Below are 27,600 nucleotides of genomic sequence, written 5' to 3' on the forward strand. Positions count from 1 at the left end.
TACTTTTTCTTCGACATACTAAACTATTATTTTTTTCAACATACTATACTATGACTTTTTTGACGTACTGTACCAACATTTTTACACAATGTGCATCTGTTTTTTTATGATATACTATGTTATGACTTAATACCCTTTTCACATAGTGTGAAAATATTTAAATTCTTCCTTAAATAGCTGTAAGACTCGTGACAACAGTAACTTCCCCTTCCTGACAAGTGTGAGACCAAATATGTGATACTTTCATATTTTACAAAAACTGAAAATTCAACAGATTGATCACAAATAAGTTACCAAAACAAAATTAAGATCTCACTCAAAGTTCCAACCAAGTACAATTTAATGTCTATACAGAGTCACAGAGAACACAACCAAAAAAACCTTTTGAAACCAATTTCAGTCTAGGAGACAAAACACTCCATGGCAGCACGGTTAGTCAGTAACGTGACTCCAATATTTGGCTTTGTATTGGAGATGATCATGAAATTATCTTTTGTTGTTGAGTCTCACTTCTATTTGCAAAAATTACAAAATCAGAAACCAGGAAAATAGAAATGACCTGATATGTTGTAGGCGCTCTTCCCCTTCTAAAACTAAGATACGCTGCACCCACCCAACCCTATCCAATCCACAACGAATAATATTTTAGAGTCTGCCTGCACATTCTTTTTAGTCCAGCAGAGGGCAGACAAGATTTCCATGCTACAGTCAGGCAGCCAAATTCAAAATTTACAAACCGCCTTCAACATTTTACCAGCAACAATTTGGAATAGAAGAAAATCTCAGAAAGGATGATGGTAAAATCTTAATATGTCTGAAAAGGGATGCAAATCTTCAACCATTGTTTACCTGCGTCTGGCAGCTATGTGGTATTAACTCCCCCCTTTGCTTTACATGCATAAGCTACATATATACTACATTGTCAAAACCTTCAAAGCCACAATAAACACATTAATTCATACACAGCCTCAGCAAGAATACAGGTACAGATAATACAGGCCGTTCTACGTCACTCTGGAACAGCCAATTAGACAGGGTTAATTTAGTTTCATGTCAAAATAAATACGAGCCTTTTACAAATTAAATTAGATTACGTTTGGATATATCTTACGACGGACATGACTGGTTCACTTATGCTTTCACGATGTCTCACAAGCTGAAAATTTCAACTCAAGGAAACTCATTTTGCATTTTGTTAAGAGTGCAAATCCAAGTTACTGAATTTGTAAGATAAAAAAAAAACATTTATAGGTTTTCAATGGCAAAAAAAAAAGTGACCCATTTTCCCATTAGGTAGACTATCCAATTTCTAAAGCTTTTGTAGCTTTAAAATAAAATGTTGGTTTACAAAGTTCATAAATTTAAAAATACTCCAAACAGATAAATTGTGATAAAAGTGAAAATTCTGTTGCATGACAACTGGTGCCCACTGTGGAATGTTCAACAAAATGTGAGGAGTGCTTGAGGTGGTTATCTATTGTGGCAAATTTCATGACCTTGTTTCAGTTACTTTCTGAACTGCAACATTTGACTCAACAAACTCAAACTGGAAACTCAGAAAGGCCAGGGAGTGCTAATCAATTATTTTCAGATCACAACTTAAATATTTTTGTCATTTTTTAGTTTGAGAGCAACAATTTGATGTGTGAGAAATTAATGATTTACTTTCGTTTTTGTACTCATCTGTACGTCTTCAGGTTGAGAGGAATGACTGAAACCGACTTGGATAGATGACATGTTTCAGGTCAGTTAAGTTGTGATCTGGAGTAAATGCACTTTAATGACTAGAAACCTCAGCTTATCTGAACTTCCATTTTTAACAGTGCAAAAGTTGACCCATCTTGAAATGTGTTCTTATACAAAAATATTTTCAAAAAAGACAGCAAACTCAAACCACTGACACACTTTCTAAAAAAAACAAACATCTCTAGTCAGATAAAATTGAAAAAAAAGAGGACAATATTTAACAATACTTCTCTGGTATATTGTTACTTTTCTTTAAAATTAAGTCAAAAGCTGTTGTGATAGGCGATACGTGTTGAGCGGGAAATCTAAACAATAGACAGTGTGCATTTGTGTGAACGATAAAAGGCAACAAAAAGAAAACAAGAAAAGTCGGCATGCGGATGAAGGACTAGCGTCACACAGTAAGGCAACTGAACACCTCGGTTGGCTTCCCTGCCTAAAAACTCCACAAAATGGCCACTGAACAAAGATGTTCTTTGTGGCATGCATGAAATCTGTTAAGGAGCTTTTGCTGTTTTGGCTTTTTTTTTTTTTAAATATGATTTCTGAGCTGAACTCAGCCGGTTTTGTAGAATATGGCTATAGTTTGTCAAGAGTTGAGGATTACAGCACATGCCGAGGACACTGACGATGTTCTTGTGCACTGCCGTTTTCCCTTATAGACCTTTGATTTATAACTGATAATGTACTGGAAGGTTCTCGATCATCACGGAACATGCTTTGTGTACTTTGTGGAGATTTTGACAGGGTCGCTGGAGTGTCTCAGAAGTTTCATTTGAAACATTGAATCATCAAAACGTCTATTTATTTTGAGGCTATGCGACAAGTAACTTCAAATTGAGCTTCTTTAAAACTGAAGCTCTTTTTCCTTTCCTTCCTTCCTTCCTTCCTTCCTTCCACATTAACATCCATGTCCACTACCATGCACAGTTTGTCCCGATAACCTTCAACATTCACATGGGCCACAGGGTACAATACACAAAGGAAAAACAACCCATATTATCAACTTGAGAGCTAACATAGCTTATAATCAGTCTAAGGCAAAAGAAAAAGAGAACAAGTAGTGGGTTGGTGAATTTAGGAGGTTTCTGCCAAAATACTGTGTGTAGACTATCACTTTGTGGACCAAAGTCCTGTAGTTCATGCCAGCTTTCCTGGTGGGGAACCCTCTGTACTCCTGCAAGGCCCGATTCCTTGTTTGGGATCTACAAGGATGACTAACGGGGGTGCTTTACACTCTGAAGCTCTCTCCTTTGCCGTCTATGTGGCGCAGACGCAGGTAGACGTCGGTGCCGATGCCCTGCATAGACTGCACAGACAGAGAGCCGCCCAGGTACTCCGCATAGGCCCTGGACGTGGGCAAGCCGAAACCAAACCTGCATGGCACAAAGACACAGACAGCGGGGTTAACGTGACAGTGAGGCACGGTGGTTGAAAAGTATCTGTTGTGTGTAAAACCCGAGGGTGGATGAAGTGGAGGGCCGGTTCTGTGCAGAACTGTGAAATGCCACCTGCAGGTAAATACCGGTGGCTATGAAATACAGGCATAATAAGATGGCATGGATGTCATGACTTAATGAAACCAAAACTCCACTCTCACCTCTTTCCACTTGACACCAATGTGAGTACATAAAATACACGACCGTTCAAAAGTTTAGAATCAGCTGTTATAGTGACGTTTTTCTTCTTCTTTCATTCAATAATGCTTATTTTAACAAAAAAAAGAAGAAAATAAGAAAAAGAAAAAAAGAGTATAATTCAGACCCAAATCTGAGTTGCAATCATTAACCCCAGTAACGTTCCACCAATCTTGGTCATCAGCAATAAACTTAACAAATTCTGCAAAAGAAAGAAACGAGTACTAGCCAATCAGGGGCAGAGTAGGGCGGGCCTTCAGTGAACGCCGAAGGGTGAAACCATCAATCAAACTACCGTAAGTGACCGGCTTTTACCCAGACACTTACATGGGGCCTGAGGCGTGATCATCAGGTTGTTGACATATTAACCAGCTAACACAGATGTGTTACAAAGGAGAAGCAAACACAAAGAGTGTTAGTGAGGCATTACTCCACCACAAGACCTCCAGAACAGCTGCTCAGCTGCTGATTGGCTTAAATTCTCAGTGATTTCTTGTGTTTCTCCACTCATTTATTCAGGTTTTTCCATTAGTTTGTCACCTGTCTGTAAATGCCTTTCACCAGATGGAGATGGTGATGGTATAGCACCATGTCAACTGATCATTTAATTCTTTTTCTGCTTGTTTTTTTGTGTGCCAGACTCCACTGTGTAACTGCCAGAACGTGTGGTACTGCTTTTGTGAGAGTAGACATAAGATAAATCAAAAACCTCTTCATCTCAACAGTCACACACAGGCCGGTTAAATGCCATTTCGTCAACACTTCCTGAACAAGAACATTCTGTACTTTCAGATTCTCACCCATGCATAGGGCTGGACTGGTTTCCACTGTTGGTAATGTTGTTGAAGAGGTTGCTCATTCGGGGGTCCTGTGCACTCTCCTCAGCCGTGCTGAAGTGGTAGTCCATCACCTTGTCTAGAATATTGTGAGGTATGCCGCCACCACGGTCTGAAATCCTTAAAAAAGAAAAAAGGGATTATTTTTGGAAGCTTTTAGCAACACAATAGTTGGCTCCTGTAAAATCCATGCCTATGTTCCTGTTTCTGACAAGGACAGATGAAGCTGGATTTTATACTTGAGGGAAGGAATCAATGGATCTTTTTTTATGCCGTCCTTTCTTCTTCTTTTTTTTAAACCAGCAGCTATTGAACAGATATCTAGCCACTCACCTGATGACAAAATCAATGTCGTTGTTGGCAATGGTGACGACCACATCGGGCACATTGTACGGCGTGTCCAGGTGGCTTTCCATGGTTGCCCTGAAGAGACAAATGGATGAATGTCATGTGGAGTAGATGCAAAGTACGCTCTTCTCTAGGGTTGGCTTGTGGACATTTTTTTTTCAAACCATTTGATATTAAGACAAACACCAGACTAAATTGGTATGCTGAATTTAACCACTAGGTGACTTGACTGAACAACTGCTCTTGACTTTTTTTTGTTTTTTTTAACTAACCTCTTTTGTCTGCTTCAGTCCTTTGTATAAACAAAGATAATATTCTGTAAATCACATTATTAGATTACAAGTGCACTACAAGTCGGACTCAGCTCTGTGACACCGTCGGCACAATTTGCTGACGCGGGCTACTGAGCAGATGTATTTGTAGATAACTGAGGAGACATATTTCAAAGAAGAGTCAAGCCAAAACATGTTTTACTGTCTTAATAAACCTGCGTTTGAATGAATGCGTCTCTACATGAGCCACACATGGCCGTGTGGACTCTTACGTACAGTCTCACCAAACAAGACCTCACTTTAAAGCACTTTAATTTTGCAGAGCAGTTCAACAAAGTGTGAAATGGACTGTCCTGACAGCATGTGATGTATTGTGTTTTATTGGGCCGCTGTGGACTAACATCGCCACACTCAAGTGCCTCTCATAGATGATTCCACCAACAGTTATTTTAGTGTCACTCTCTCATCTCCATGATGATATTAACCGTGCAGTCCTGCACATGTGCGAGAGCAACATGTGTATGTATGAGGGAAGGTTACCTCATGGCGTTCTTGAGGAGCTCGGGCAGGATGTAATCCAGAGGCAGCGGGATGAAGGGGAAGCGAGCTGCAACGTGTCCGTTGATCCTCACTCTGGGAGAGTTACCGTACTGGTGCTCACACAGACGCCTGGTGGACGTGAGGAACCGTTAATGTTTACCACGGTCCCCATCCTGGTTTAGTGCGTTAGCGACACTTGCTTATTAGCAGTAAACACAAAGTACAGCGGAGGCTGATGGGAATTAGTTTTGCAGGTATTTGGTCATATTGCCCAAATTGTGATGATTATGCTAGATTGAAAAGAAGGAAAATAATATATTGTCATTTTCAAGCAGATTATTAGCCCACAAACTGTATGAACTTTCTTTTGAACTTTTTGAAAATTCAAAATTCCAAAAAAAAAAAAAAAAGGTCATTAGATTAGATTAGAGAAGGTAAACAAAGATGATTGCTCATATCTCTGTCACAGCTCCAGGCACTAAAAAGCGTACGCTCCGGGGAGTTTATCAGCTGAACTCTGACTTCTCTCAGTCAACAGAACGCTCATACAGAAGCGGAAAAGTCATCTAAAGGTGATAAATACACAACGTGACCGAACGCTTACCTGGCAAAGTCCACCCACTTCTCCACTATCTTTTTGGGGGAGAGACGTCTGCATATCATCCCAACAAAGTCAGGCTGAAACAAGAACGGAAATAATTCAAAGAAAGAAACTGTATTCATTTAAATATAACTTTAAAATGATTTTTATTTTATATCAACTAGTTATCTCAATCCGTGGTTTTAATGTGTGGGATTTTCCTTTCTCCTGCTGTATACTGTAGATTATGCTATTTAATGAATGAAATCAGTTACACATGCTTCCTAATGACTGAAAGCATTCCCCATCATGAACTAATGTTTGATTAAAAAAACCATCGGAGCCATCGGAGAGGTGTGACTGGAAAATGTGATGCTGTAGAACAGTTAAGACAACCAACAACCCCGAACTTCCTCATATTTCGTTCCAGGAAAACAACACAGACCAAAGCTTTGAAAATAATTTGAATCCCAGAATTACGTACATTGTCTTCGTGAAGGGCGAGATGATGCGTGGCCAACATTCGGATTCCCAGACGAGAGCACAGTGTCGTATCCAGGAAGCTGCGTATGATCGCCTCGTCCTGCAATGGCAGGCAAAAATAAAAACAAAAAATAGCTTATTGAAAGCCATCAAATGAAGACCAATTTACTGTAAAACAGAAATCTGAAACATTAACTACACTCATTGATTTTAAAACCAGGTTAGTCGGTTTCATGAGCAAAAGAATGGGAGATTCTACAGAAGGTGTTCTTACCTGGATGTGTCTGCGACACTCTCTGAAGCCCTGGGCCAACATGGTGACCACGTCTTTGTGGTCGTCCAGCAGCTGCTGCACCAGCTTACAGAAACGAGCCTCCACGTCCTGATCCTTGATCTGTAGATAGCACGGCCCATTAAAACGCTCTATTTTATTTACTTGTAACTATACATTTTACATATTTGACTAAGAGGCTTCCTTTGTTTGCTGATGTGTACATATTCATTTGATGTCAATGCAAGCTCAACACTTCCTCCATGTTAGCCTGTCTTGATGAATTCAGCATGGTATATTGCGCCTATGCTGCTGTTTAAACAAGAACAGAAATATGTACACTTTTACTCAAAGAGTCCATGAAACAAAGGCCTTCCAGCTGATCAAAGGGCATCTCCCATTATGTACACGAAAAAAAACAATATAATTCACCGTGTCAACTATCACAGAACAGGAAGCTCCACCCTCTTTCAATGTGCTTTAGTCAGCCTTTATTTGCTTTAGTACCCGGAGCAAGAAACGCATGTGTAGAAGAGCTAAAAGTTATCAGACTGCTCTCTCAGTTCTTACAAATGAAAGATCCTTTCACCTCTGATGATCAAAAAAGTATTTCTCAACCCAAATTACAGATCAGAATACAGAAGTATCGATCGTCAACTCCTGCTGGTGTGGTGAAGCAGACTGTAAAGAGTTATCGGATCACAATGATAAGTCTAAACGTAGGAACAAATGTGAGCCATGCAAAACAGAAAACATGTTCAGCCAGTCTGTCACCACCTGCATGTGCCGACACAGGACCACATGGACACACTCGTCATATTTACTGTCACTGTCAACCAAGAAATAACTGAAGAGGACCGACCCACATTCCACACTGTTCCATGTTTACTGGAACTGAACCCATCCTGAACCCTGAAACTAAGATTGTCGGCGGTCCTCGGCCGTATGATACAGTAGACCCTTGAATTTAAACAAACCAGCAAATATGTTCCAGCAGTCTGGAACAGGTGGTGGAGAGGAGGACACTGAAGAAACTACTATCCATATCTAACCAGGACCACCCTCTCCACCACCTACTGCAGGGACAGCGGAGCACTTTCTCCAACAGACTGATCCAGCTCCACTGTCATAAGGACAGGTACAGGAGAACATTCCTGCCTACTGCTATAAGACTGTATAACAAATCACCTCGGGCCAAATCATTCACTGTTGGTTAAACCTCTGCACTACTGTTTATTTAGTTGATTCAATATTATTCTGTTATTCTATTCATTGTTTATATAGTGTGCATTTTTTATATAATATCTTTACTGTTATTATAATTGTATATATTGTGTATTGAAATGTGCATTTTTTTTTCTGTATCCTGTTGCTGCTTGCAACTAAATAATTTCCCCTCGCGGGATCAATAAAGTTACTATCTATCTATCTATCTATCTATCTATCTATCATATCATTGACCAAAGACTCTACATAATACCATATTGTGATGAAACCTCTGGTAGTGAATGTGTGACACATAGCAGTAAGAAATTTAATTTAGTTTCTTAAACTATCCTTTTTTTCTGAGTGCTACTGGGAATAGTTTGTAAAAGAATAAACATAAAGCTTGTCAAACATGTGGGTTTGCATCTTTTCTCTGATAATTCATAACCGTGAATCAAATCTCTATTTAGGGAATTTGGATCAGACCAAATCAGCAATTTAAAGATGTCACTTTTATTCTTTAGATTTAATGAAAATTCTGAAAATAAAGAGTTGGGACGGCCACATTCAGATTGACTAAGAGCTGAACACATCGACCAATCCTTGAACTGCTACGTGCAGGCAGACGAAAAGTCTCGACAACAAACGTTCACACTTCCTGTTTAGTCGTAAGTAAAACCGCTCCCAAAGAAATGAAGAAATTGAACTTGTGAACCCTGTGTGTGTGTGTGTGTGTGTGTGTGTGTGTGTGTGTGTGTGTGTGTGTGTGTGTGTGTGTGTGTGTGTGTTTCCTGTGTCTGGGTGTGAGACACTCACCTGGGGGAAGTCAATGAGCATGTGGTAGGCTCTGATATACAGTTCATGCTGCAAGAAAGGACAAGAGAGACAGAGGCTGTGGTTAAGACTGTGATCATCCATCCAACCATGAAGCATCACACCCCCAGCACCAGCCCCCTGACTGGGCCCCACACATGTCCACATGTGGCTAACGTTACAGAACACTTCAGGATGCTTCTACGTGTTACCAACAAAGTTGAACTCCTTACCAGAGAGAAAAAAAAAAAAGCTTTGTTCCTGAGTTAAATTCAAGTTCAAATAACGGGACTATATCAAACTTTTATTCATAATCTGGATGTGTATCTTTTGAAACCTCGAGTATTGTTTTCTTTAGATAAAGCGAGTCGAGCCGCCCTGGCCTGCATTGCAACTGGTGGCGTACAAAAGGAGCTGCACATTATGTAATCCGCACAGAGGAGCTCCGGAGAGGAGGGAATCTGGGGGAAAGTTCATCATCAACAAGAAATGCAGAGACGGTGAATTTGACCGCAGGGAAAAACACTGTTCCTCACACGGAGGACTGGGAGACGAACCAGAAACATGACATGTGTTGGTCCGAAATCTGATGGAACTTCAAATATTAAGTACGGAAAATGCACAATATATACACAATACAATAAAATAACAGTGCAGAGCCTATTAAACCAAATTTAAAGAAAATAAAGTAATAATAAAAAAAAAAGTTCTGAGACATCTGTGTGTGAGACTTTCGCAACCACCTCTGCACATGGGGGTTTAGAAGGAATTTGTTTGTCCAAAATGGCATTTGAAAACTTCCAACAGCAATGTGTCTTTCCAGGAAATGTGACCTGGTTGCTATGGAAATTCAATACACTTCACTGTGGACATTTCTCTTTGAGGGGACCTCCTCCTGAAGAACAGCGTTGAAAGTAGAAATGGTCACGGGCAAAAAAAAAATTCAAAAAAGGGTTGTAAGTAGCACTGCTTCACGCAAGAGAACATTATATGTTATGTTATGTTATATTATATATATATATATATACACATTATATGAATCACATTTGTGATTTTGGCTGTCTACATACAGCAACTTATCTTAATTCTCTTGTTACTTAAGTCCTTGCATGAGGTACATTGTGCTTTCTGTACACTGATACCATTGAGTTTACCCACTAAAGGTAAGTGGGGGAAAAAAAAGAGTAGTAAAAAAGTAAAACAACAAGGAGGTTTTTTGTGGATTCAGCAAACTGACAAAATGGCCAAAATCTTCAATCTATAATGAGATATATATATATATCACGATATAGCACGTTTTCTGGTAATTCAGTGAATAAATGATCTATACAAAATAACCACAAGGTTTTTATATACTCTAAATCAAATACTAGATAAACTATAATTTTGAATTATGGCCCAGCGCTACTTTGAAACTCTTTAAACTCACTCTGTTCCCCGCTCTTATAAAATAAAAGCCTTCCTTATCGGTAATGGGTCGCGTCACATTGACCCAAAAACGGAACACTGAAGGTTACGTCTGCTGCCAGTGCACAAAGGACAACATCTGAAGAGGTCAAAATGTACTGTATCATTCACAGAAGTCAATAAGATATAAAAATATGTATAATCTATGCTAAGTGCTTTTAGACAAAGAGTCCCATGTCTGCAGCCCCGCAACATTAATAGTGCTTATGTTTTATGGCCGGCGACATAATTTAAATCTGCCACTAAATCTGCAGACGATCTATATACTTAAGAATGAGCAACCGCAAATTGTAGCTTTGCATAAAGAGAATGTATTGACTCAAAGTGAACAGTCAAACTGTGAAGCCGGCGTTGCTCCAAGGCCATTTTTTGTGTTGATAAATCTTTTCATTGCTTGTGAATCGGGGTGCATGAGGACACCGTGTGAAAGCACTTTGAGATAGCATTTCCCTGCTAACATTCAAAGTCAAGCCATGATACTCCTGTGCAGTGGCCCACTTGTCACTTTCTTATTATAGAATCTGCTGCATGGCCAACGCTCCTGTACTTTATATGTATAGCTGCAACACGGCGGCAAAGGAGCGGAGCTGGTTGTGTCTCGTGAATTGGAGTTCTTACCACTTGCAGAATGGTGGGGTTGCAGCCGATGATGAAGGGCAAGCTGCGGAAGCCCTTGATGCGATGGGCGATTCGTACAGGCAGCTCCTTGTGTAGGTATTTGGCACTGCTCTGAGATCACACACACAGACACACACACACACACACACACACACACACACACACACACACACACACACACACACACACACACACACACACACACACACACACACAGAGATGACAGTGGAAAGCAAGTCAGTGAGAAGTCACGCAGATCAAAGAGCTTGTCAATAAAAAAAAAGGTAAACCTGGCGGTTCTCTCTCTCAATGTGGGTGAAATATTTACCAGGATGTGGTGCCCATCGGGAGACTTCCCAGAATACAGCAGGGTGGCTAAGGTCAGTCGCACGGAGGCCTGTGGAGACATTAACACGTGTGATCACATACACATTTAGAGTCAGGACTGCAGGTCACGTGGCACTGTGGGACCCATAAAGACTCTCCGCCATGAGCAATAATTACTAAAGAAACAGCTGTAAAAACATTTCCTGACCAACACACATTCATAAATAACATGGGATGGGTATTATTGGGTTCAATTTATCAGTGCTAGTGCTTAAACTATACCAAAGTTTCAGTACAAAGACCAGAAATATACGTTTTTTTATACTTTATTTAAATATGTATGTGTTTTTCTGTCAAACCTTTTTTTATTTAACAAAAGAACTGTTTAAACACAAAAGAAAAAGTACATTTAATTCTGTTCCATAAGAGCAAAACATTAATTTAATGGAATAAGCCTACACAAATGTAGCCGTAGTCAGATCTACTTGTGCTCTAGATGGGACAGTGATATTATAAGCCTGTCAATTTACACATTCACACAGTCTGTGATTTATTACCAGTTGTCCTTCTGCATTTGGCAGCTGCAACTGTGTTGCTTTCAACAAGGATTATGACTTTGACTGTACTATAACTCCTTTGTATTTGTGTAATATTATTTTAGGAGCCAGTGCTTTTGTAGGAGTTTATTTGTTATCTTAAACTGCTTGGGATCAGGTAGTGCAGAATAAGTCATCATGGCCATCCCCCCCAGTAAGAAGTGAACCAGAAGTAAACCTGAGGTTACCTCGCTAGCCCCAAAATCCTGCTTCGTACTACAGGCATGGGGGCCTGGCTGGAACGCCTCAGCCAAACAGTTAATCATTTTGAACTCTGTATCCCTGTTTACTCTGCTGTGACAGTGTGAAAAGATTTGCTCAAGGGCTTCGTTGCAGAACTGGAAAGTACAAGATCCATGAACAACTACAGCAATGTCCATCTTTTGTTTCCCCGCCCTTTTTTTTTTAATCCCTTTAAAACATCTTGTGACCTCCTCAAGAGCCCTTTCCTGGGAACCTCTGCACCAGGTTAATGTGTGGCTATTAGTCAGATGACCAAAAACTGCAGCTGACTATTATCAGCCACAATTGTGGTCTTGGAGATCAGTGGCTAAAGGCACCTAAATTAACAACTCTATCTGCACTTGACATGTAATAGTCGTATTACTTTGCACAACTACATTTTCATATTTGCAGCTGATGACCATGTTGGAGTAGGGCAGTGTTTCACGTCAGTGTGTGAGCTTGAAAATAAAGCTGCAAATTCCTTCCTCTTTTAACTGTGAAGAAACACTTGCTCTGTGTGTGTGTTTTTCTCTAAAAGCTGTTATTCAACAGACAGATGGAAATCATATGACAAACTATTGAGGCGTTGATATTCTTGCCCAGCAGTAAAGCTATTTGGAAAAAGAATAGATTTTTTGACAAAATAGAAAGGAAAAAAAAGTGTGTTCTCTGTAGTTATGGCAAAATAGCCATTTACAATTGACAACATTTCCGTGAAAACATAACGCCATAAAACTGCTGACTTATCATAAACTGGGTCAACTTGACCTCCATCGTTGAAACTTAACACGAGATTAAACCCAGCTTTCTATTGAACATCTTTTCTCTGCGGTCAACACCAGACATCATCTAAATGTCTTCTAAAAATGATGGTGTCACTTTGTCAGCGATTAACTAAAGTCGCGAGCTTAAAAACATAATGTTCTCACAAAGACCCCTGCGATGCATTCAGGGCCTCCGGGAGGAAATCGATGGAAAACGATTAGAGCTAACGTAACGGGATTACCAACTTTTGAGTTACAATAAATATGTATTATAAGCGTACACATAATCATAAACAATGCAATGTCCTGGAAAATAATCAAACAGTAACTACTTATGTTTTAGTTTGATATAACGCTAGGCTGGATTTAACAATTTGTTTTATTTGAAATAACGACATTTTGTAAATGAATCACATATGTTATAGGTGAGAGCCTTCTCCGGATTACTTTAAATCGGGTCCCAAGTACTAACGTAATTTCCGAGTTACCGTTAAAATACGAAGAAGATTCGTATTCGTTGTCTTTTCAGTGTCCATGAACGCATCACAAACCTTGCTAGCAGCTAGCAGTACTATCGAGCTAAAGCCGGCTACAGCTAGCTTACTCTCTCGTTGTAGGAGCAACGTTTCAGGAGAGTGCACCGGCAAAAACGTCACATTCTTACCTTCTCTGCGGAAACGTCAATGGCAGACTGCTGGTAAAACGACGTGACAGTCTTCGACCGCTCTCTTGCCATCTCTGAGAACCCCTGCATCGAGGATGTGGAGCGAAATCTGCGGCTTCCCATGCCTGACATCGGCGGCACTGTTTTGGTGAGGCTGGCCAGCAGGATGCTGCCGAGCCTCGGCCTGGCACCGCAGGTAGCACCGCTCAGCATCTCCGCCGCTATACCCGCCAGGCCCGGACGCATATTTTGGAGACGAGCCGTGTGAGTGAACAGGGCTGCCCTGTTCCCGTACTAGCACTGAATGGTTAGAGGGTTGCTACGGGGCCATTTGGGTTTGCGTCGAAATGGTGCACAAAGGCACGTATCTGGATACAGTAGAGAGGGTACAGAAAGGGCTTTGCGCGCATTGGCCAGAGAGGGGAAATCTGGGGGCGACGCCATGACAGCTGAACCAATCAGTCAGTCAGAGGCGGAGCGAAGTGAACCGCAAGGAACAGCCGGACCCAGCCGATAAACAAGTATCCTCGCCTGCGACTCCGGCAGAGCTCAAGTGGACAGGGTCGACGCTTAATGCATGTTTAAAAATCCTGAGTATTTAGCTGGTATTTATCCCAAAACTCTAACATGTACTGCAAACTAGAACTTGATTTGGTCCTTACCGGTGGTAGAAGAAATATTCTGATTCATTTTAATTACTTTATATACTGCTGTGTAGCTTAACCTTTAGTAATATATTATGTTATATCAAGTTATTGCATTTTTTTTCCTATTAGTCATTTAAATCTACAAAGTAACTAACGCTAACAAATAAATAAATATGGAGTAAAAAGTAAAGTAGTTGCCTACAAAAATGAGGATAGAATGGAAATACTCAAGTGCAGTACAAGTACCTAGATAGTACTTAAGTACAGTGCTTGAGTAAATGTACTTAGTTGCTTTCCACCACTGGTCCATGCTTCATTGTTCACGCTGACACAAACATTTGCGACACTGTGAACCTGATACAGAGCCCCCTCCCTTTATTAGTTAAATGTCCTCAACCCGGTCTCCGAGGTATACATTACTCTATAGTTGTAGCTGCAGAACAAGCAATGCAGGACAGAAGTCACACAACAGAATTTATAGTGGGTCTATTTCAGTCACACACAAAAAAAAAAAATCTGTTGTAGTGTATGCTATATGCCACAAACTCCTTTGACAAACACAGTAATTTTACCCCGGAGAACACCGGAGATGCTACTGCTGCCCCGACCGGTTAGTTTGAGTTATTATTGTTTGACTTTGGGGGCGTTTGGACTCACCAAAGTCACACAATAACACAAACAAACTCACCAATCGAGGCAAGTGGTAGTTTTGTCAAAGGAGTCCAGCGGCTTTGAAGAGCGCATAGATAACGGCTTCACTTCCACGTTGGAAAGGGATGTCTGATGGCGAGGTAAATATAAATAAAAAGTATACGTAAAACTGATATCGATGCACACACACAATAATGAAATAAGTCTTAAAAATGCAATAATTTGATTTATTAAATCAAGATATTTGTACAACTTCACATAAAAACACGGCGAGTTGCACCCAGGAACGTACAGTAGGAGTACTGTAGGATTAGACAGTAGGAAGAAACACTTTACTGTATTTACTATCTCAGCAGTCAGTAACCAGGCCGCCTCTTTACTCCTCACAGCAGTGTTGACTGTGTAGTGAGGACTGTTTGCATTCCTTAATGTTATCAGGACATTACATAAAGTTACTTTAAACAGCAAGGTCCAAAGACTGACCCTAAAAAAACAGATGAAAAACAGTCTTAACTTATCCAAACCTCTTCTTTAACGTCCAGATGTGTGTTCTTTAAACTGAATTCGAGTGCTTTTCAGATTCCGTTTTTCAATGCAATTTAATTTAATGCAATTATTCAAGTTGAGCAATTCAAATTCAAATGTAAATGATTTATTTTCAGTTTCTAGTGACACATACTTCTGCCCATACATTTCCAATAAGTCTTTACATTGAATAATTTACTTATTATTGGTGAATTTAACGCCATGTTTTGCGGTTGGACCGGACATTTTTATATGCCGTTTCTTTTACAGCGACAATCTCAAAAGATTCTCATTTTGTTCTCTTTGGCGGCACCTATGGCGATAAGCGGTAATTGCAGCTGAGTTTTCCAGATCTCCCTTCCCAGAGACCCAAACAGGGTCGGGAATTCCAGGGAATGTCATTATGTAATCCTGCATATGTACGGGCTTTCATCAGTGGGCCATATGCTTAATCACCATTGCGTTCACGCATTCGGGGATTATGACTTTACATTTATTTAAATCAAAATCTGTCACATAGTGACAATTGACAAATCTCTTCAGTTGGCTACTATTCCCAACAGCCGCAACATTTATGTATATCAGGATAAAATTCTGCAAATTAAAAAAAGTTTAAAACAGATTTCACTGTTGATCTCACATCAACATAAAAGTCACTTTCCCCAAACAAATGAAGAAAACAAGTAAAACATGTGATACAGGACCACTGCAGTCTGTCTCTGTTGCCTGAGACAGAGCAGCATGTTGGTGTTACGGGAAACAAACCATAAAAGGATTTGTAACACCTGACTTCCGATCATGAGTTGCAGTCGCACAGCGTGTTGCTCAGGAGGACACCTCTCTCTTCCACACGATCACCATATTCTTGTCACTTAGGGCCACCAGGAAGTGGAGCTCAGGGTCCATTGCTACGCTGTTGATGGAGGGGCCCTCCAACTGGCCGTGGTCCTTCCTTACCGGGGTCGGCCACTCCAACACCTGCCAAAACAAAAGAGCACGTTAGCGTGTCAGTGGTGAGCAATGTTCCACATCAAGTAGAACTTATGAACAGATCTCTGGTGACATATTTAGAGGGTTCCCCTACAATATTGTATGACAGCAGAGTAGTATGGTTAACAGGACATTTAGAGGAGATGGATACCTCAGTGGGAAGGATGGGTTTCCCTGTGTGGAGACTGTTTTTGTGCAAGTTGGAGATGTGGTATGTCCATAGCCTGCCTTTGTCATCACCACACACTATGTAGGCTTGGCCTAAGGGAGAGGGAATGAACACACGAACACACACACACACACACACACACACACACACACACACACACACACACACACACACACACACACACACACACACACACACACACACACTATAATATCAACATGACTTCAAAATCAGGTATTTCTCCTCGGATACCGAAACACAAAGCTTAGTAAAAACAGTGAACTGGTCCAGCCACAAACCGAGACTGAAGTGGAATACACCAAAAATAAATAGATGAACTGGAAAAGCAGCTAGAGGAGCACCAGTGTTATACTCGGGTGCAGCTTCACTGATCGGATGACTTGGGACTTACCTGGGCAGGTGTTGAGAGCCAGGTAGGGAATCTCCGTGTTGGCCCACTGCAGCTCAGCCAGAACCACAGCACAAACTGTCCTGTCCTTCTTGTCGGGCCGCTGGGCCTTGGTCCTGCTCCAGCTCCACAAATAAATGGAACAATGCATGTAGTTCTTGGAGGCTAGATGATGGAAAAAAAGGAGAAAATGTAAGCAAAAGTATGGACAGAAACAAGGGATTTCTGGGGGCAGGGTTTTTGCAGATCTTACAATTTAAATTGAAGACATTCTTAATGTTCATAAGGGCGCTAAAATTAAGAAAACACAGCTGGCAAACTTGACCTAATTCTGACTGATTCGACATTAAGTTAAAAAGCAAACCAAGCAAGCAGCAACACTTAGATGTTTTATAGCTGGATTCACTAAATACATGGTTAGATGTAAAGACAGACATGAGGTCCTGGTCTTACAAGATAGGGGCTAAAAACTAAATTGTAGCACCATCTAGTGGTGACCAAACAAATAGTGAGGATATTTGTCTACAGAAGAGGGCATCTGCATAGCAACTTCCATATTTTACTGTTGGGTACATAAAACACAATGTAAATCGGAATAAATCATTACCTAGTCCTCATATATATGCCTTTGATTTTTGTTTGCCAGAGTGCACGGCTAAAATACCTATTAACATTCAGTATGACCCAATATCACTTGTTGAGGGTCGGTACTTTGTTTGTAATACTACAGCGGTGTTGTGGACTGCGGTAGGAGCCTCACTTACCCACTATGTCATCCGTGAGAAAACTAAGGCCATCAATGGTGTGGTAGTTGTGGTCTTTGTCTTCCTTCTTATAGATCGGGAAAGTTATCTCCATCTCTTCGGTCCTACAGAGAACAAAAAACACACAAACGAACAAAATGACAGGATCTTTACATAAAAAGTCTGAAACTAGCTCCATGTTCAGACTGTCTATCTTCCTTTACCGTAAAGCATGTTGTACTGCATTTCTTGTATGAAAGGTGCTATACTAATAATGTTTATTATTATAAGAACAGGTATATTAGTGGAATATACGGTTTCATTATCCATAGATACAGCTGAGTTAACCTTTTTAAAACAGGCCTGGATCAGCCTCAAGCTCCCCTTCCATAAGAAATGTCTGCACTCTGAAGCTCCTCGGAGCAAACTGACACGTCTATGGATACAAGAACACACACGCATGCACACTGCGGAGGCCTTTACCTCTTTGTTGCGGTGTTGTTGGTGCCGAGGAGTGTGTTGTAGCAGTGCAGGCCGTCCTCGCAGGCAGTCAGTAGGTGTGAGCTGGGGGAAGTGGGGGGGAGGCAGATGTGCAGAGGGGTGGTGCTGATCTCCAACACCAGCAGCTGACTGGAGGGACAAACAGAAAGATTCTCAGCATCACAGACACAAACCTGCTGGACCCATTACACATGTAAATGAGGTTTATTTAGAATATTAATTTAACTTTCAGCAGAGTTTTACCATTAAGTGTCTATAAAATGTATGACGTGTGTAGATTTGTTTCTAGTCAAAAAGTGTGAAGAAAAAAAAAGAATCTCCACAAAACATATAGACTCAAGCATAAATACTCACACGACTTTGTAGTTGTACTGGCTGTCCACTCCACCGATGTCCCACATCACTATCTTTTTATCGTATGAGCCCGCTGCAAGAGAAAAAACAAAGTTGTCACACTAGTACAAAAAGGAAAACAAAATATAACATATGGATAAATTTGCCAGTCACCTTACGTGTCTCTTACAAATATAATACTGCAATTTGCTTCACTGTTTGTCCACCGCCAGATATCGCTCAAATATGAAGTTTGAATTTGGCAGAATGATTCTTTAATCTGTCTCTAAACCGGGGTGACTGTCAGATACACAGAGCTCACGCTGCTTAGTTCTTTAATCTAGAAAAAGTAACCACGGCTCACTGAAGAGGAAGTTTCCCTGGTGGTGGTTGAAGCGGAGGACCGACAGCGCCTTGCGGCTGGCCCGGAACTCCCCGTAGGCCACGTTGTTTCTGGGGTGGATCAGTTTGACCAGTCCCCTCTTCCCACCAGCTGCCAGAATGCTGCAGTGCTGAGCCGAGGCCCCGCCTCCTCTGGACATCAGCACCGTGGACCACGAGAGGGAGAAGAACTCCTGTGGCGGGAAACGACGGATGCAAACGTCAGATCGATACTGACAACTGCAGTAATAAATCTTAAAAACCAATACATGAAGTGCTTTAATGTCTCAAAACAATATGGTGCAACTTCAAAAATATCTCTAGGTGTACTGTGAATGCAGATGTAGAAATCTAACATTTAGAACAATGTTATGAGATGATTAATGGAGCAAACCTCTCCAGGAACTTTGTATTTCTTCATCACCATCCCGGTTTCACAGTCAATGACACAGAGAGAGTCTCCACCACAGGTAGCAACCAAACGGCTTCCTCCTCCAGCGCCTGTTAATCCAGGAAACAGATCATTTCTATATTCCTCTGGTAAACAAAGCCTTTCATCTTGATAATCTAAGCCTCGTTTTTAAAAAGGTCTTGATAAAGAGACCCTGATAAATCTGCGGGAACTTTTTTTTCGTAATCTGTTGAACCGTACCAGTGGAATCTGGCAGCGCCTGGAAAGCACAGGCCCACAGCTGGGTGGAGAAGTCCTCCGAGCTGTCCTGTTTACTGTGACACTGCAGGACGTGGAGAGGCTTCAGACACACCGGCTGAAACATGACACGAAGGAGGAGATTATAGCAGAGTGGTGTGTGTGTGTGTGGGGGGGGGGACTTTAATGACACTAATAGTCCTGGGCTGGGCATTTCAATATTGCAGATACGATCTGTCTATCTGTACACTACCTGTGTCTTGCTGCAGCTCTTCATAGAGGACAGCAAGTCAGCGTCTCTCTGCAGCTCTGTTCGGCTCCTCGGTTTTATCCGAGCTCCATCGACCTCTTTGGCTGGTCGCACTTTAGATCCTCTCCTGGGCGTCTCTGCCCTCACCGGACCTCTGCTGGGGGTGGAGGGAGGCTGACTCGTCTTGCGGGGGCTCATCCTGACGGCGCCGGTCTGGGTCGGCGTCTGAAGTTTGCCGATGAGGCTGGATTTGCGAGGACTCGCTTCGACTGGGAGATCCGAGCGCGGTTTCTTGCGAGGCGTCAGGCGTAGGCTGGTGTCCACTAACACAGTTTGTTTCCTCTTTGTAGGCGTTGAGACAACCTGAAAAAAAAAGGGAACAAACGACAAGGTTTAAATCAAATCATTCTCGCAACATTTCCTTTACAATCCCTAGAGTATATCACCCAATACTACTCCCATTACTTTCTAAAGTCACTGTGCGGTTTCAGAATCACAACGACAGCAAGTTAGGTGGAGATAACGTGTTAAAGCAGGTCCTCCTTTGAGATCTTACACAGTTCTCTTTGGTGTCTGTAGAACCCTTGCTCTCCGGTTCTTCCTTTGGTTCCGTCAGAGAACACAGATACTCCTTAGCAATAATCTCCACCTAAAGAAGCAAAGGACACAAAGAGACAGACGGTGACTGGAAATTAAAAAAAGGGCAACGCAAAAATAAAAAAAAAAAAGGTGCCAGAATGTGTCCAACATCATGAACTTACCCTCCATTTGGTGAAGTCACTGACTGAATTGGGTCCATATTTAACCTGCTGACGGGCAGTTTTGACAAAGTTTTTCTCCAAAGCAGACAGTTTCTCTGCTGTGACGGGATCTGGGAGAGAGAAGTTCTTCTCCCACACTGCAATTATCTAAAAAGACAAAAAACAAAGACAGTTTATACACGGAAAACAGCAACAGCTTATGCAATAACACACTTTATCAGAGACCACACTGGCAGTGTGACATCACACTAAGCCCATTACCTGACTTAGTATAAAGGACAATACTGGATTATTAACAGTCTCAGTCATGTGATAAAATAAAGCTAAAGATAAGCGAGCCGTTCCATACCCTGGTCCTCAGGTTCTCACTGTAGACGAAGCGCAAGTGGTTGACATTGGTGCTGACATCTTTCCCGTTGTGAATCCTCAGTTTGGGCAACAACGCCATCAGCTTGTAATTATCACTCACCTGAGGAAGAAAAACAACATCATCAGTCAAATCTAAGAGCCAGTGAGGTGTCATTTTATTTTGAAAGGGACTTTGGGATTGATTTTGAACATTATTTTCTTAAATTGTCAATAAAGCGAGGTCTCCGCTCATTATTATGAGGCATTGGGTTACGGTAAAATACATGTGAATGCAGAGGTAATCGTTGGTGGCATCTAGCAGCGAGGTTGAGGATCGCAACCAGCTGATACGTCTCCCTGGAGCCACGCATGAAGGAGAATATCACGGTGACCGGAGATAAATTGTGAAAACGTGAATGTTTCTGGGCAACTAAAGAAACACTGACCCGATCCTCATACACTAAAGAAAACACACCTATTAAACGCTACACACTGTTCCTGTAAAGACCAAAGGTAGCTGCTTTTTAAAGCAACATACCAATATTCTTGTCTATTTGTTTAAGGCAGAAACTCCACTCCAACTATCCTTTTATCCTGAGCATGGTGCCGGGGGGGCAGAATCCCCCTCCCAGTTCTCAAAAGGTGGGGAACAACCTAATCAGTCTCTCACAGAGCGCACATATAAAGACAACCATTCACACCTACAGGCAACTGAGTGTCCACTAAACACAATCTGCATGTCTTCCAACAGTGGGAGGAAACCCACTCAGACACAATCAGAATATGCAAACTAGACGAGTGCAATCAAATCCTGAGACGACCGCTAACCATGAGTTCTAGGGTAGCTTAACACGGGGAAACTTTCACGCAACTAGTTGCTGGTTGCAAATTGCATGCAACATAATCTCCATGCAACTTGGCAGTTGCCGGAACTATTAGAAAAAAGTGTATTTCAATACAATTAGTTGACTTGATTGGTCATTGGTCATGGCTGTGGGTGAAAGACCGGCTAATCAAAAGAGAACAATGGATCATTTCACACTCCGACTAGCAAAAGCTGCGTGAAAGTTTTACAATGTAAAGCCAGCCGTGGAAATGATAAATGAAAAGGATATTTTTTTTCAACATTTCTACTAAAAACAACCTCCACTAAACCGGTGTACTATAAGCAAATAGAAAGCCATTAGCCGCATCCTCACAGTGATGTAAAGATTGTCCTCCATCTTGAGCTCTTCCAGGCTGCTGAGAGACTCCAGCGTGGTCACGTCCTCCATCTGGTTGTCGCTGAGGTCCAGGTAGCAAAGCGCCGGCAGCTCCAGGTTCTTGGGCAGCTCCTGCAGTCTGTTCCCAGAGAGGTCCCACCGCTCCAGGGACCGGAGACGGGACAGCAGACCGACTGGCAAATCCTGAGGCTTCAGTCCCAGTCGGGATAAACTGAACATGAGAGAACTTCAAGTCAGTGTTTCCACAAGGTGGGACATCAAACTAAATGTGTAGGTGCATCTACGACAACTCTTCTTTCCAGCTCACCATAATAAACACCCCAAAAAGATATGTTTTTATTTGCTTTTTCAAACAACTTCAGTTTCAAACTACCAACCTTAAACAAACCACAAAACAAATACTGTACAATCAAAAGTTATCAAAAGGACAAAAAAAACATGCTTACTTCAATGTCTTGATCTGCTCCAGCTTGTTGGTTTTTGGAGAGCCCTTCTCCAGTAAAAGTTTCTCTGTTATTTTCTCCATTGCTCAGCTGTTAGAAAAAGACCAGAATTCAAAAATGAAGATACCAGAGAAACAACCGTAGAGCGAAGAGTTTATTCAGTGCCCTCTTCTTTAGAAAGATTCAGGTCTGTCACACCTCTGACCACACCCAGCATCACTGATGGGTGCTTCAATGGTGCTCTGCTGCACCTATGATGACACACCGGGGGGGCTCTAACCACACCCGGAGTGCTCTTCTGCATCGCTGCATAGATTAACTTTGGAGGAGCTCGCTGAGCCAGAATTTCTGTACAGCCCATTTTACATATTTCATAGTATTTCTCATACTTTTGGGTATCATTTTCTATTCTACATTTATGTTTTTTTACTCTAGCTTTCATTTATACTTTCTCTTACTTGTTTTCTTTGTTTCAGTGGGTTCGGCCTAGTTTGCATTCATACTACTACCTTGTTTTCACATTATTATTATTTCACTTTATTCACTCAGGTTAGTGGGAGGCACATCTTGTGGTATCTGCCTGTTGTTGGTGGTAGTTTTGAGGTGATTATGACTATAAATATACTTAATATTGGCCTCCCAACAATTTACAATGCTGTTTGTGGAGTTATGATCCACCCAATTGCGAATATGTGGATAAAATCATAATTTCTCCAAATGCAACTAGTGTTTCTCTTCTTTTTTGATACAGGTTTACAGTAAAGTGTGTTTTTTTCTTTTAAAATGATCTTGAACATTGTGGATAAGTGGTAATACGCTTTATCATGCAGTTACCACAGAGAAGAGGTCATTTTGCAGACAATAACAACAACACTAACATGTTTCAGCCTATACTACAGGTTTTGTACCTCAAAACAACGATGGATTTTGAGATGCATTGTCTTATCTTTTTAAAATATAGATCTGCTTTTAGTTCCACCATGATACATGTGATGTTATAAAGTGTATTAACGTTACTCGTCAACAGAGGTAAGCTAGCCACGTTGGAAGCCCCATTTCTTGGTATCTTGAGGCTACTACGTCAACATAACAGACAATAAACCACTTATTCTTGAGTTTTAGTGCTGATCTTAATAGTTTATCTTCCATAAGCAAACATTAATAAAATTGATCGGTTAATATTCGTGGATAAAAAGTACTTACAGTCACTTCTTCATCAACTTCAATGAACTCACTACTCCTGCAGCAACTGAGCTTTCCCGGGGAAACTCTACGTACTTCCGGTGGGCGTGGTTTACAGCGACTTCCGAAGTTGAGTTTTGGTTTTTTGCCCTGAGCTGAGCCTTCCAGGCTGAATGTAGAAGCCCAACCCAGGGTGAAAGAAGTATTCTGATATTTTACTTGAGTAAAAGTAACTGCAATACTTAAGTACAAAGAGACTCTGCTACAAGTACATTATGCATAATATCCCATTTCTAAATATGATATGCTATTACTGGATTATACTTAGTGATACATTAAAGTGTAGATTACTGTTAATAATGCATCTGGTAAATGTGGGGCCAATCTTAATGTGTTTTTTTTTTCTGTGTAGCTTAACCCATTACAATATATCATATTGAATAAGTTGATATTTTGTACTTAAAATCTGCAAAGTAACTACTACTAGTGAAAAGTACAATATTGGCTTCTAAAATGAAGTGGAGTAGAAGTATACAGTGCATAATATGTATAATAATAAATGTTCATGTAAAGTACATGGAAATTGTATTTAAGTAAAGTGTATTACATTCCACTACATGTTTATATACATACATATACATATATATATATATATATATATATATATATACATATACGTATATATATATATATATATATATATATATATATATACATACACATATATATATATATACATATACATATATATATATATACATATACGTATATATATATATATATATGTATATATATATATATATATATACATACATACATATATATATATATATATATATATATATATATATATATATTTATCGAGAGAGAGAGAGAGAGAGAGAGAGAGAGAGAGAGAGAGAGAGAGAGGGAGCTAGTATATGTATATTTGTATGTGCATAAGCTATGTATATATGTATATAATATGTATGTGTATATTCTAGTGCTATGTGAAAATCCAATGGGACCTCTTGAAAATCCAATAAAAAAAAATACTGAGGGGTGAAAACGTTTTAAATAATCCTCTAAAATCTAACAATATTCCCAGTGTGTTGTGAATACGTCACAGACTACATGGAATACAGAAACACGTTTCGTTAGGTGGCGATGTTCACTTATTTTAACAGGTTCGTCACCTACATAGCGACAGAAGAAAAAGAAGAAGAAGATGCTGATGACGCAGGATGTGATGATGGCTACTGATAGCAGCGTTACTTCTTGTGCTTGTAAAGGCATCCGGCGCTGTCTCCAGTGTGACATTTTAAAGGGAGAGGGACAATTAGAGGCCAATGAATCAACGGTAAACATATCTGACTCAAAACTGTATTGTACACATTTTATCAGCAGGAAACGGACGCAGCTGGTGCTAGCGCCACTCAATAATATAGCAGCTACGGAAGCCCTCACAGGATATTATCAATGGGGTTCTCGTTATAACAAGATACTTAGAACATGTATTTTGTCGTTATTACGATATAATAACGTATTGTTAACTACCAGCTTTTCTCGTTACAAGACGTTTCTGTGCAGCTGTCCAGTGGTGTAGTCTACTCAACTTCAATTTTGAGGTTCTTGTTCTTCTTATCATAACTATAGAGACTGGTTACTCTGCAGATTTAAATTATTAGTACAACATATAAATCCATTAATACATTATGATCTATTATGTATTCAAATATATAAAATATGTTATTCTAAATCTATGATTTAGCCTTGTTTGTTTTTATTGTAAAGCACTTTGTAACTTTGTTTTGAAAAGTGCGATATGACTTATTGCTATTATTATATAAAGTAATTAAAATAGCTCCACCTTTACCAGCTGCAACATTTAAGCATTAATAATTATAATGCAATAATATATATCATTCTCAAATGGGCTATTCTGCATAATGAGCACTACTTTTGGTAAAGTTTGATGCTAGTACTTACTTAAGCAAGTTTTTGATTTACTTAAGTAAAGGATCTGAGTACTTCTTCCACCACCTCACTTATCTCTGCTTAACTTTTTGACTGTCGTGCACATTTCATACTGTCAAACTGTACTTCATCATCCGAAATGACAATATCATGCATGCTATGTCTCATTAATCAAGAGTATACCTAACATTATTATTATTATTTTTTTAAGGTTGTGCATCATTTCCTGTACGATCCTGAGACGAGCCTTGCCGTTCACAAAGATGCAGAGGCTGCGTCCTTCCCGTTTCCTGGTGTCTTCCTGCAGGAGAACTTCATATCAGAAGAGGAGGAGAAACGGCTGATAAGCACGATGGACCAGGATGTGTGGATTGAGTCTCAGTCTGGTCGAAGGAAACAGGTTAGGTGGAACACGTGTATTTTGTGAACGGCATCAGCGCGCATAATAATATATATTAATACATTATTGCTATTATTGCTGTTATATTCTGATGAAATAAACAATTCTTTTCTCATATTGTTGAAGGACTTTGGTCCAAAAGTTAACTTCAAGAAAAGGAAAGTGCGTATTGGTGGCTTCAGTGGACTACCTGCTTTGAGCCAAAAACTAGTGCTGCGAATGCAACAAGAGCCAAGTCTAGCTGGCTTTCAACCAGTGGAGCAGTGCAATCTGGACTACCATCCTGAGCGAGGCGCCGCCATCGATCCACACCGAGACGACTCCTGGCTGTGGGGGGAACGGCTCGTCACCCTCAACATGTTATCAAGCACCACGCTCACCATGTCCCTTGAACAGGGTCTGCCAGAGCTGGGACTAGCAGAGGAAGTCCACGTGGCCCTTCGTCTTCCTCGCAGGTCTTTAGTCGTGTTGTACGGCGAGGCCCGGCACAGGTGGAAACATGCCATTTATAGGGACGATGTTCAGCAGCGCAGAGTTTGCAGCACCTACAGAGAGCTGTCTGCAGAGTTCCTACCTGGAGGGCAGCGGGCAGAGCTGGGAGCTCAGCTGTTGAACATTTCTTTGAGCTTTGAAGGAACTCCAGTATAGGCTCATCTGATGATGCAGAACAGACATAATTCAGACATACATTTCTGTCAAATAGAATTGTATATATGTAATTATTACATGTTTTTTTTTACCCAGAGTATGAAATGCAGCATCACAAATGCAGTTATCCTCAATTTATGAGGAACTGGACAAATGGGCTCAAGACAAGCCGTCTTTAGAAGACATTTTCTGCAGACTTCATCCTTTTCAACTCTGTCTTTAATAAAGAAAATTACAAAAAATGTTTTCTTCCATACACACTCTCCTCACCGTGTTGTTTTTATGTAGAGTGTGTACTTACATTTCCTGCAGCAGTGACTGGGACTGGGGTGTCACAGATTCCATCCCATCATACACCAGCTGTGCCTCTGGTGTGGCGTTGAGCTGTAATGTGAGCAGCACTCAGGTGATCTGAGCCGCTGCAGTACAGAAGCATCATAGAGATTGTGAAGAAGTGGCTGTTGATGTGAAGGTCTCCATCTCCCCGCTGTGCTGCTGCAGCTCACACGTTGCTAAACACACCTTCTAATAAAGGATCATACAAGTGTTTTAGTTTTGTGATTCAGCTCATTTACGACTAATATACTTTACATTACAGTCATTTACAACTGACTGCAACTGACTGCTCTTCAAGTCATCAGTTATGGAGTCACCAGTCACCTCCCAGGCTTCCATTGCGTTTCATTAATTTCACTACAAATACTAAAAAGTCAAATTTTTACTTAAGTAATGAACAAAAGTATTGCCACCAAAATTAGCTTTAGTAGAAGTAATATGTTCCTGTGATATGCACAAACATGACTGGGGCAAAAATGAAAGTGCCAATAGTAAAATCACTCATGATGTAGAATGGCCCATTTTAGAATGTCTATTATAATATGGAGTATAATTAGTGATTCATTAATGTGTAAGGATGTTCAATGTTAAAAGTGGAACGGATTTTAATTACTTAATATTTAATTACTTATATACTACAGAGTGGCTTAATCCACAATAAG

General features: G+C 40.6%; 3 protein-coding genes across 3 annotated transcripts; 1 reads left to right on the plus strand and 2 right to left on the minus strand.

Moving 5' to 3' along the window:
• Positions 1 to 316: 316 nt before the first annotated feature.
• bckdk (branched chain ketoacid dehydrogenase kinase) lies at positions 317 to 13,754 on the minus strand. The gene is made up of 11 exons (XM_068715658.1): positions 13,394 to 13,754; positions 11,146 to 11,214; positions 10,818 to 10,928; positions 8,736 to 8,783; positions 6,717 to 6,836; positions 6,444 to 6,542; positions 5,984 to 6,057; positions 5,380 to 5,508; positions 4,553 to 4,642; positions 4,184 to 4,339; positions 317 to 3,122 (listed from the first exon to the last, which is right to left on the minus strand). The coding sequence occupies exons 1-11, from the start codon at positions 13,637 to 13,639 to the stop codon at positions 2,978 to 2,980; spliced, it is 1,287 nt and encodes a 428-aa protein (XP_068571759.1). The 5' UTR covers positions 13,640 to 13,754; the 3' UTR covers positions 317 to 2,977.
• Positions 13,755 to 14,897: 1,143 nt separating this feature from the next.
• On the minus strand, positions 14,898 to 23,678 carry lrwd1 (leucine-rich repeats and WD repeat domain containing 1). The gene is made up of 16 exons (XM_068716438.1): positions 23,620 to 23,678; positions 22,420 to 22,506; positions 21,950 to 22,184; positions 20,752 to 20,871; positions 20,403 to 20,549; positions 20,198 to 20,290; positions 19,645 to 20,004; positions 19,395 to 19,509; positions 19,137 to 19,243; positions 18,726 to 18,936; positions 18,383 to 18,455; positions 18,011 to 18,157; positions 17,549 to 17,652; positions 16,788 to 16,949; positions 16,358 to 16,467; positions 14,898 to 16,194 (listed from the first exon to the last, which is right to left on the minus strand). Exons 2-16 carry the CDS (start codon positions 22,497 to 22,499, stop codon positions 16,042 to 16,044), a joined length of 2,217 nt encoding a protein of 738 aa, XP_068572539.1. The 5' UTR covers positions 22,500 to 22,506; positions 23,620 to 23,678; the 3' UTR covers positions 14,898 to 16,041.
• Positions 23,679 to 24,811: 1,133 nt separating this feature from the next.
• alkbh4 (alkB homolog 4, lysine demthylase) lies at positions 24,812 to 27,132 on the plus strand. The gene is made up of 3 exons (XM_068716439.1): positions 24,812 to 24,937; positions 25,766 to 25,954; positions 26,081 to 27,132. Exons 1-3 carry the CDS (start codon positions 24,812 to 24,814, stop codon positions 26,600 to 26,602), a joined length of 837 nt encoding a protein of 278 aa, XP_068572540.1. The 3' UTR covers positions 26,603 to 27,132.
• The last annotated feature ends 468 nt before the right edge of the window (positions 27,133 to 27,600 follow it).

Source organism: Cebidichthys violaceus, unplaced genomic scaffold (genome assembly GCF_023349555.1).
Source record: "Cebidichthys violaceus isolate CVI_PGR_0920_01 unplaced genomic scaffold, fCebVio1.0.p SCAF_20, whole genome shotgun sequence".
Taxonomy (NCBI): Eukaryota; Metazoa; Chordata; class Actinopteri; order Perciformes; family Stichaeidae; genus Cebidichthys; species Cebidichthys violaceus.

What these genes read in the sequence shown, in the direction of transcription:
- alkbh4 (XM_068716439.1), top strand. Translation starts at nt 24,812, where the DNA reads ATGACGCAGGATGTGATGATGGCTACTGATAGCAGCGTTACTTCTTGT. An exon ending in TAGAGGCCAATGAATCAACG is followed by an intron (nt 24,938 to 25,765) that starts GTAAACATATCT and finishes TATTTTTTTAAG; the next exon opens with GTTGTGCATCATTTCCTGTA. An exon ending in AGTCTGGTCGAAGGAAACAG is followed by an intron (nt 25,955 to 26,080) that starts GTTAGGTGGAAC and finishes ATATTGTTGAAG; the next exon opens with GACTTTGGTCCAAAAGTTAA.
- lrwd1 (XM_068716438.1), bottom strand. Translation starts at nt 22,499, where the DNA reads ATGGAGAAAATAACAGAGAAACTTTTACTGGAGAAGGGCTCTCCAAAA. An exon ending in GTGACTTCACCAAATGGAGG is followed by an intron (nt 20,291 to 20,402) that starts GTAAGTTCATGA and finishes TTGCTTCTTTAG; the next exon opens with GTGGAGATTATTGCTAAGGA. An exon ending in CCAGGGAAACTTCCTCTTCA is followed by an intron (nt 18,456 to 18,725) that starts GTGAGCCGTGGT and finishes TTTCTCTTGCAG; the next exon opens with CGGGCTCATACGATAAAAAG.
- bckdk (XM_068715658.1), bottom strand. Translation starts at nt 13,639, where the DNA reads ATGCGTCCGGGCCTGGCGGGTATAGCGGCGGAGATGCTGAGCGGTGCT. An exon ending in TTGACGTTTCCGCAGAGAAG is followed by an intron (nt 11,215 to 13,393) that starts GTAAGAATGTGA and finishes ATGTCTCCACAG; the next exon opens with GCCTCCGTGCGACTGACCTT. An exon ending in GACATTGATTTTGTCATCAG is followed by an intron (nt 4,340 to 4,552) that starts GTGAGTGGCTAG and finishes TTCTTTTTTAAG; the next exon opens with GATTTCAGACCGTGGTGGCG.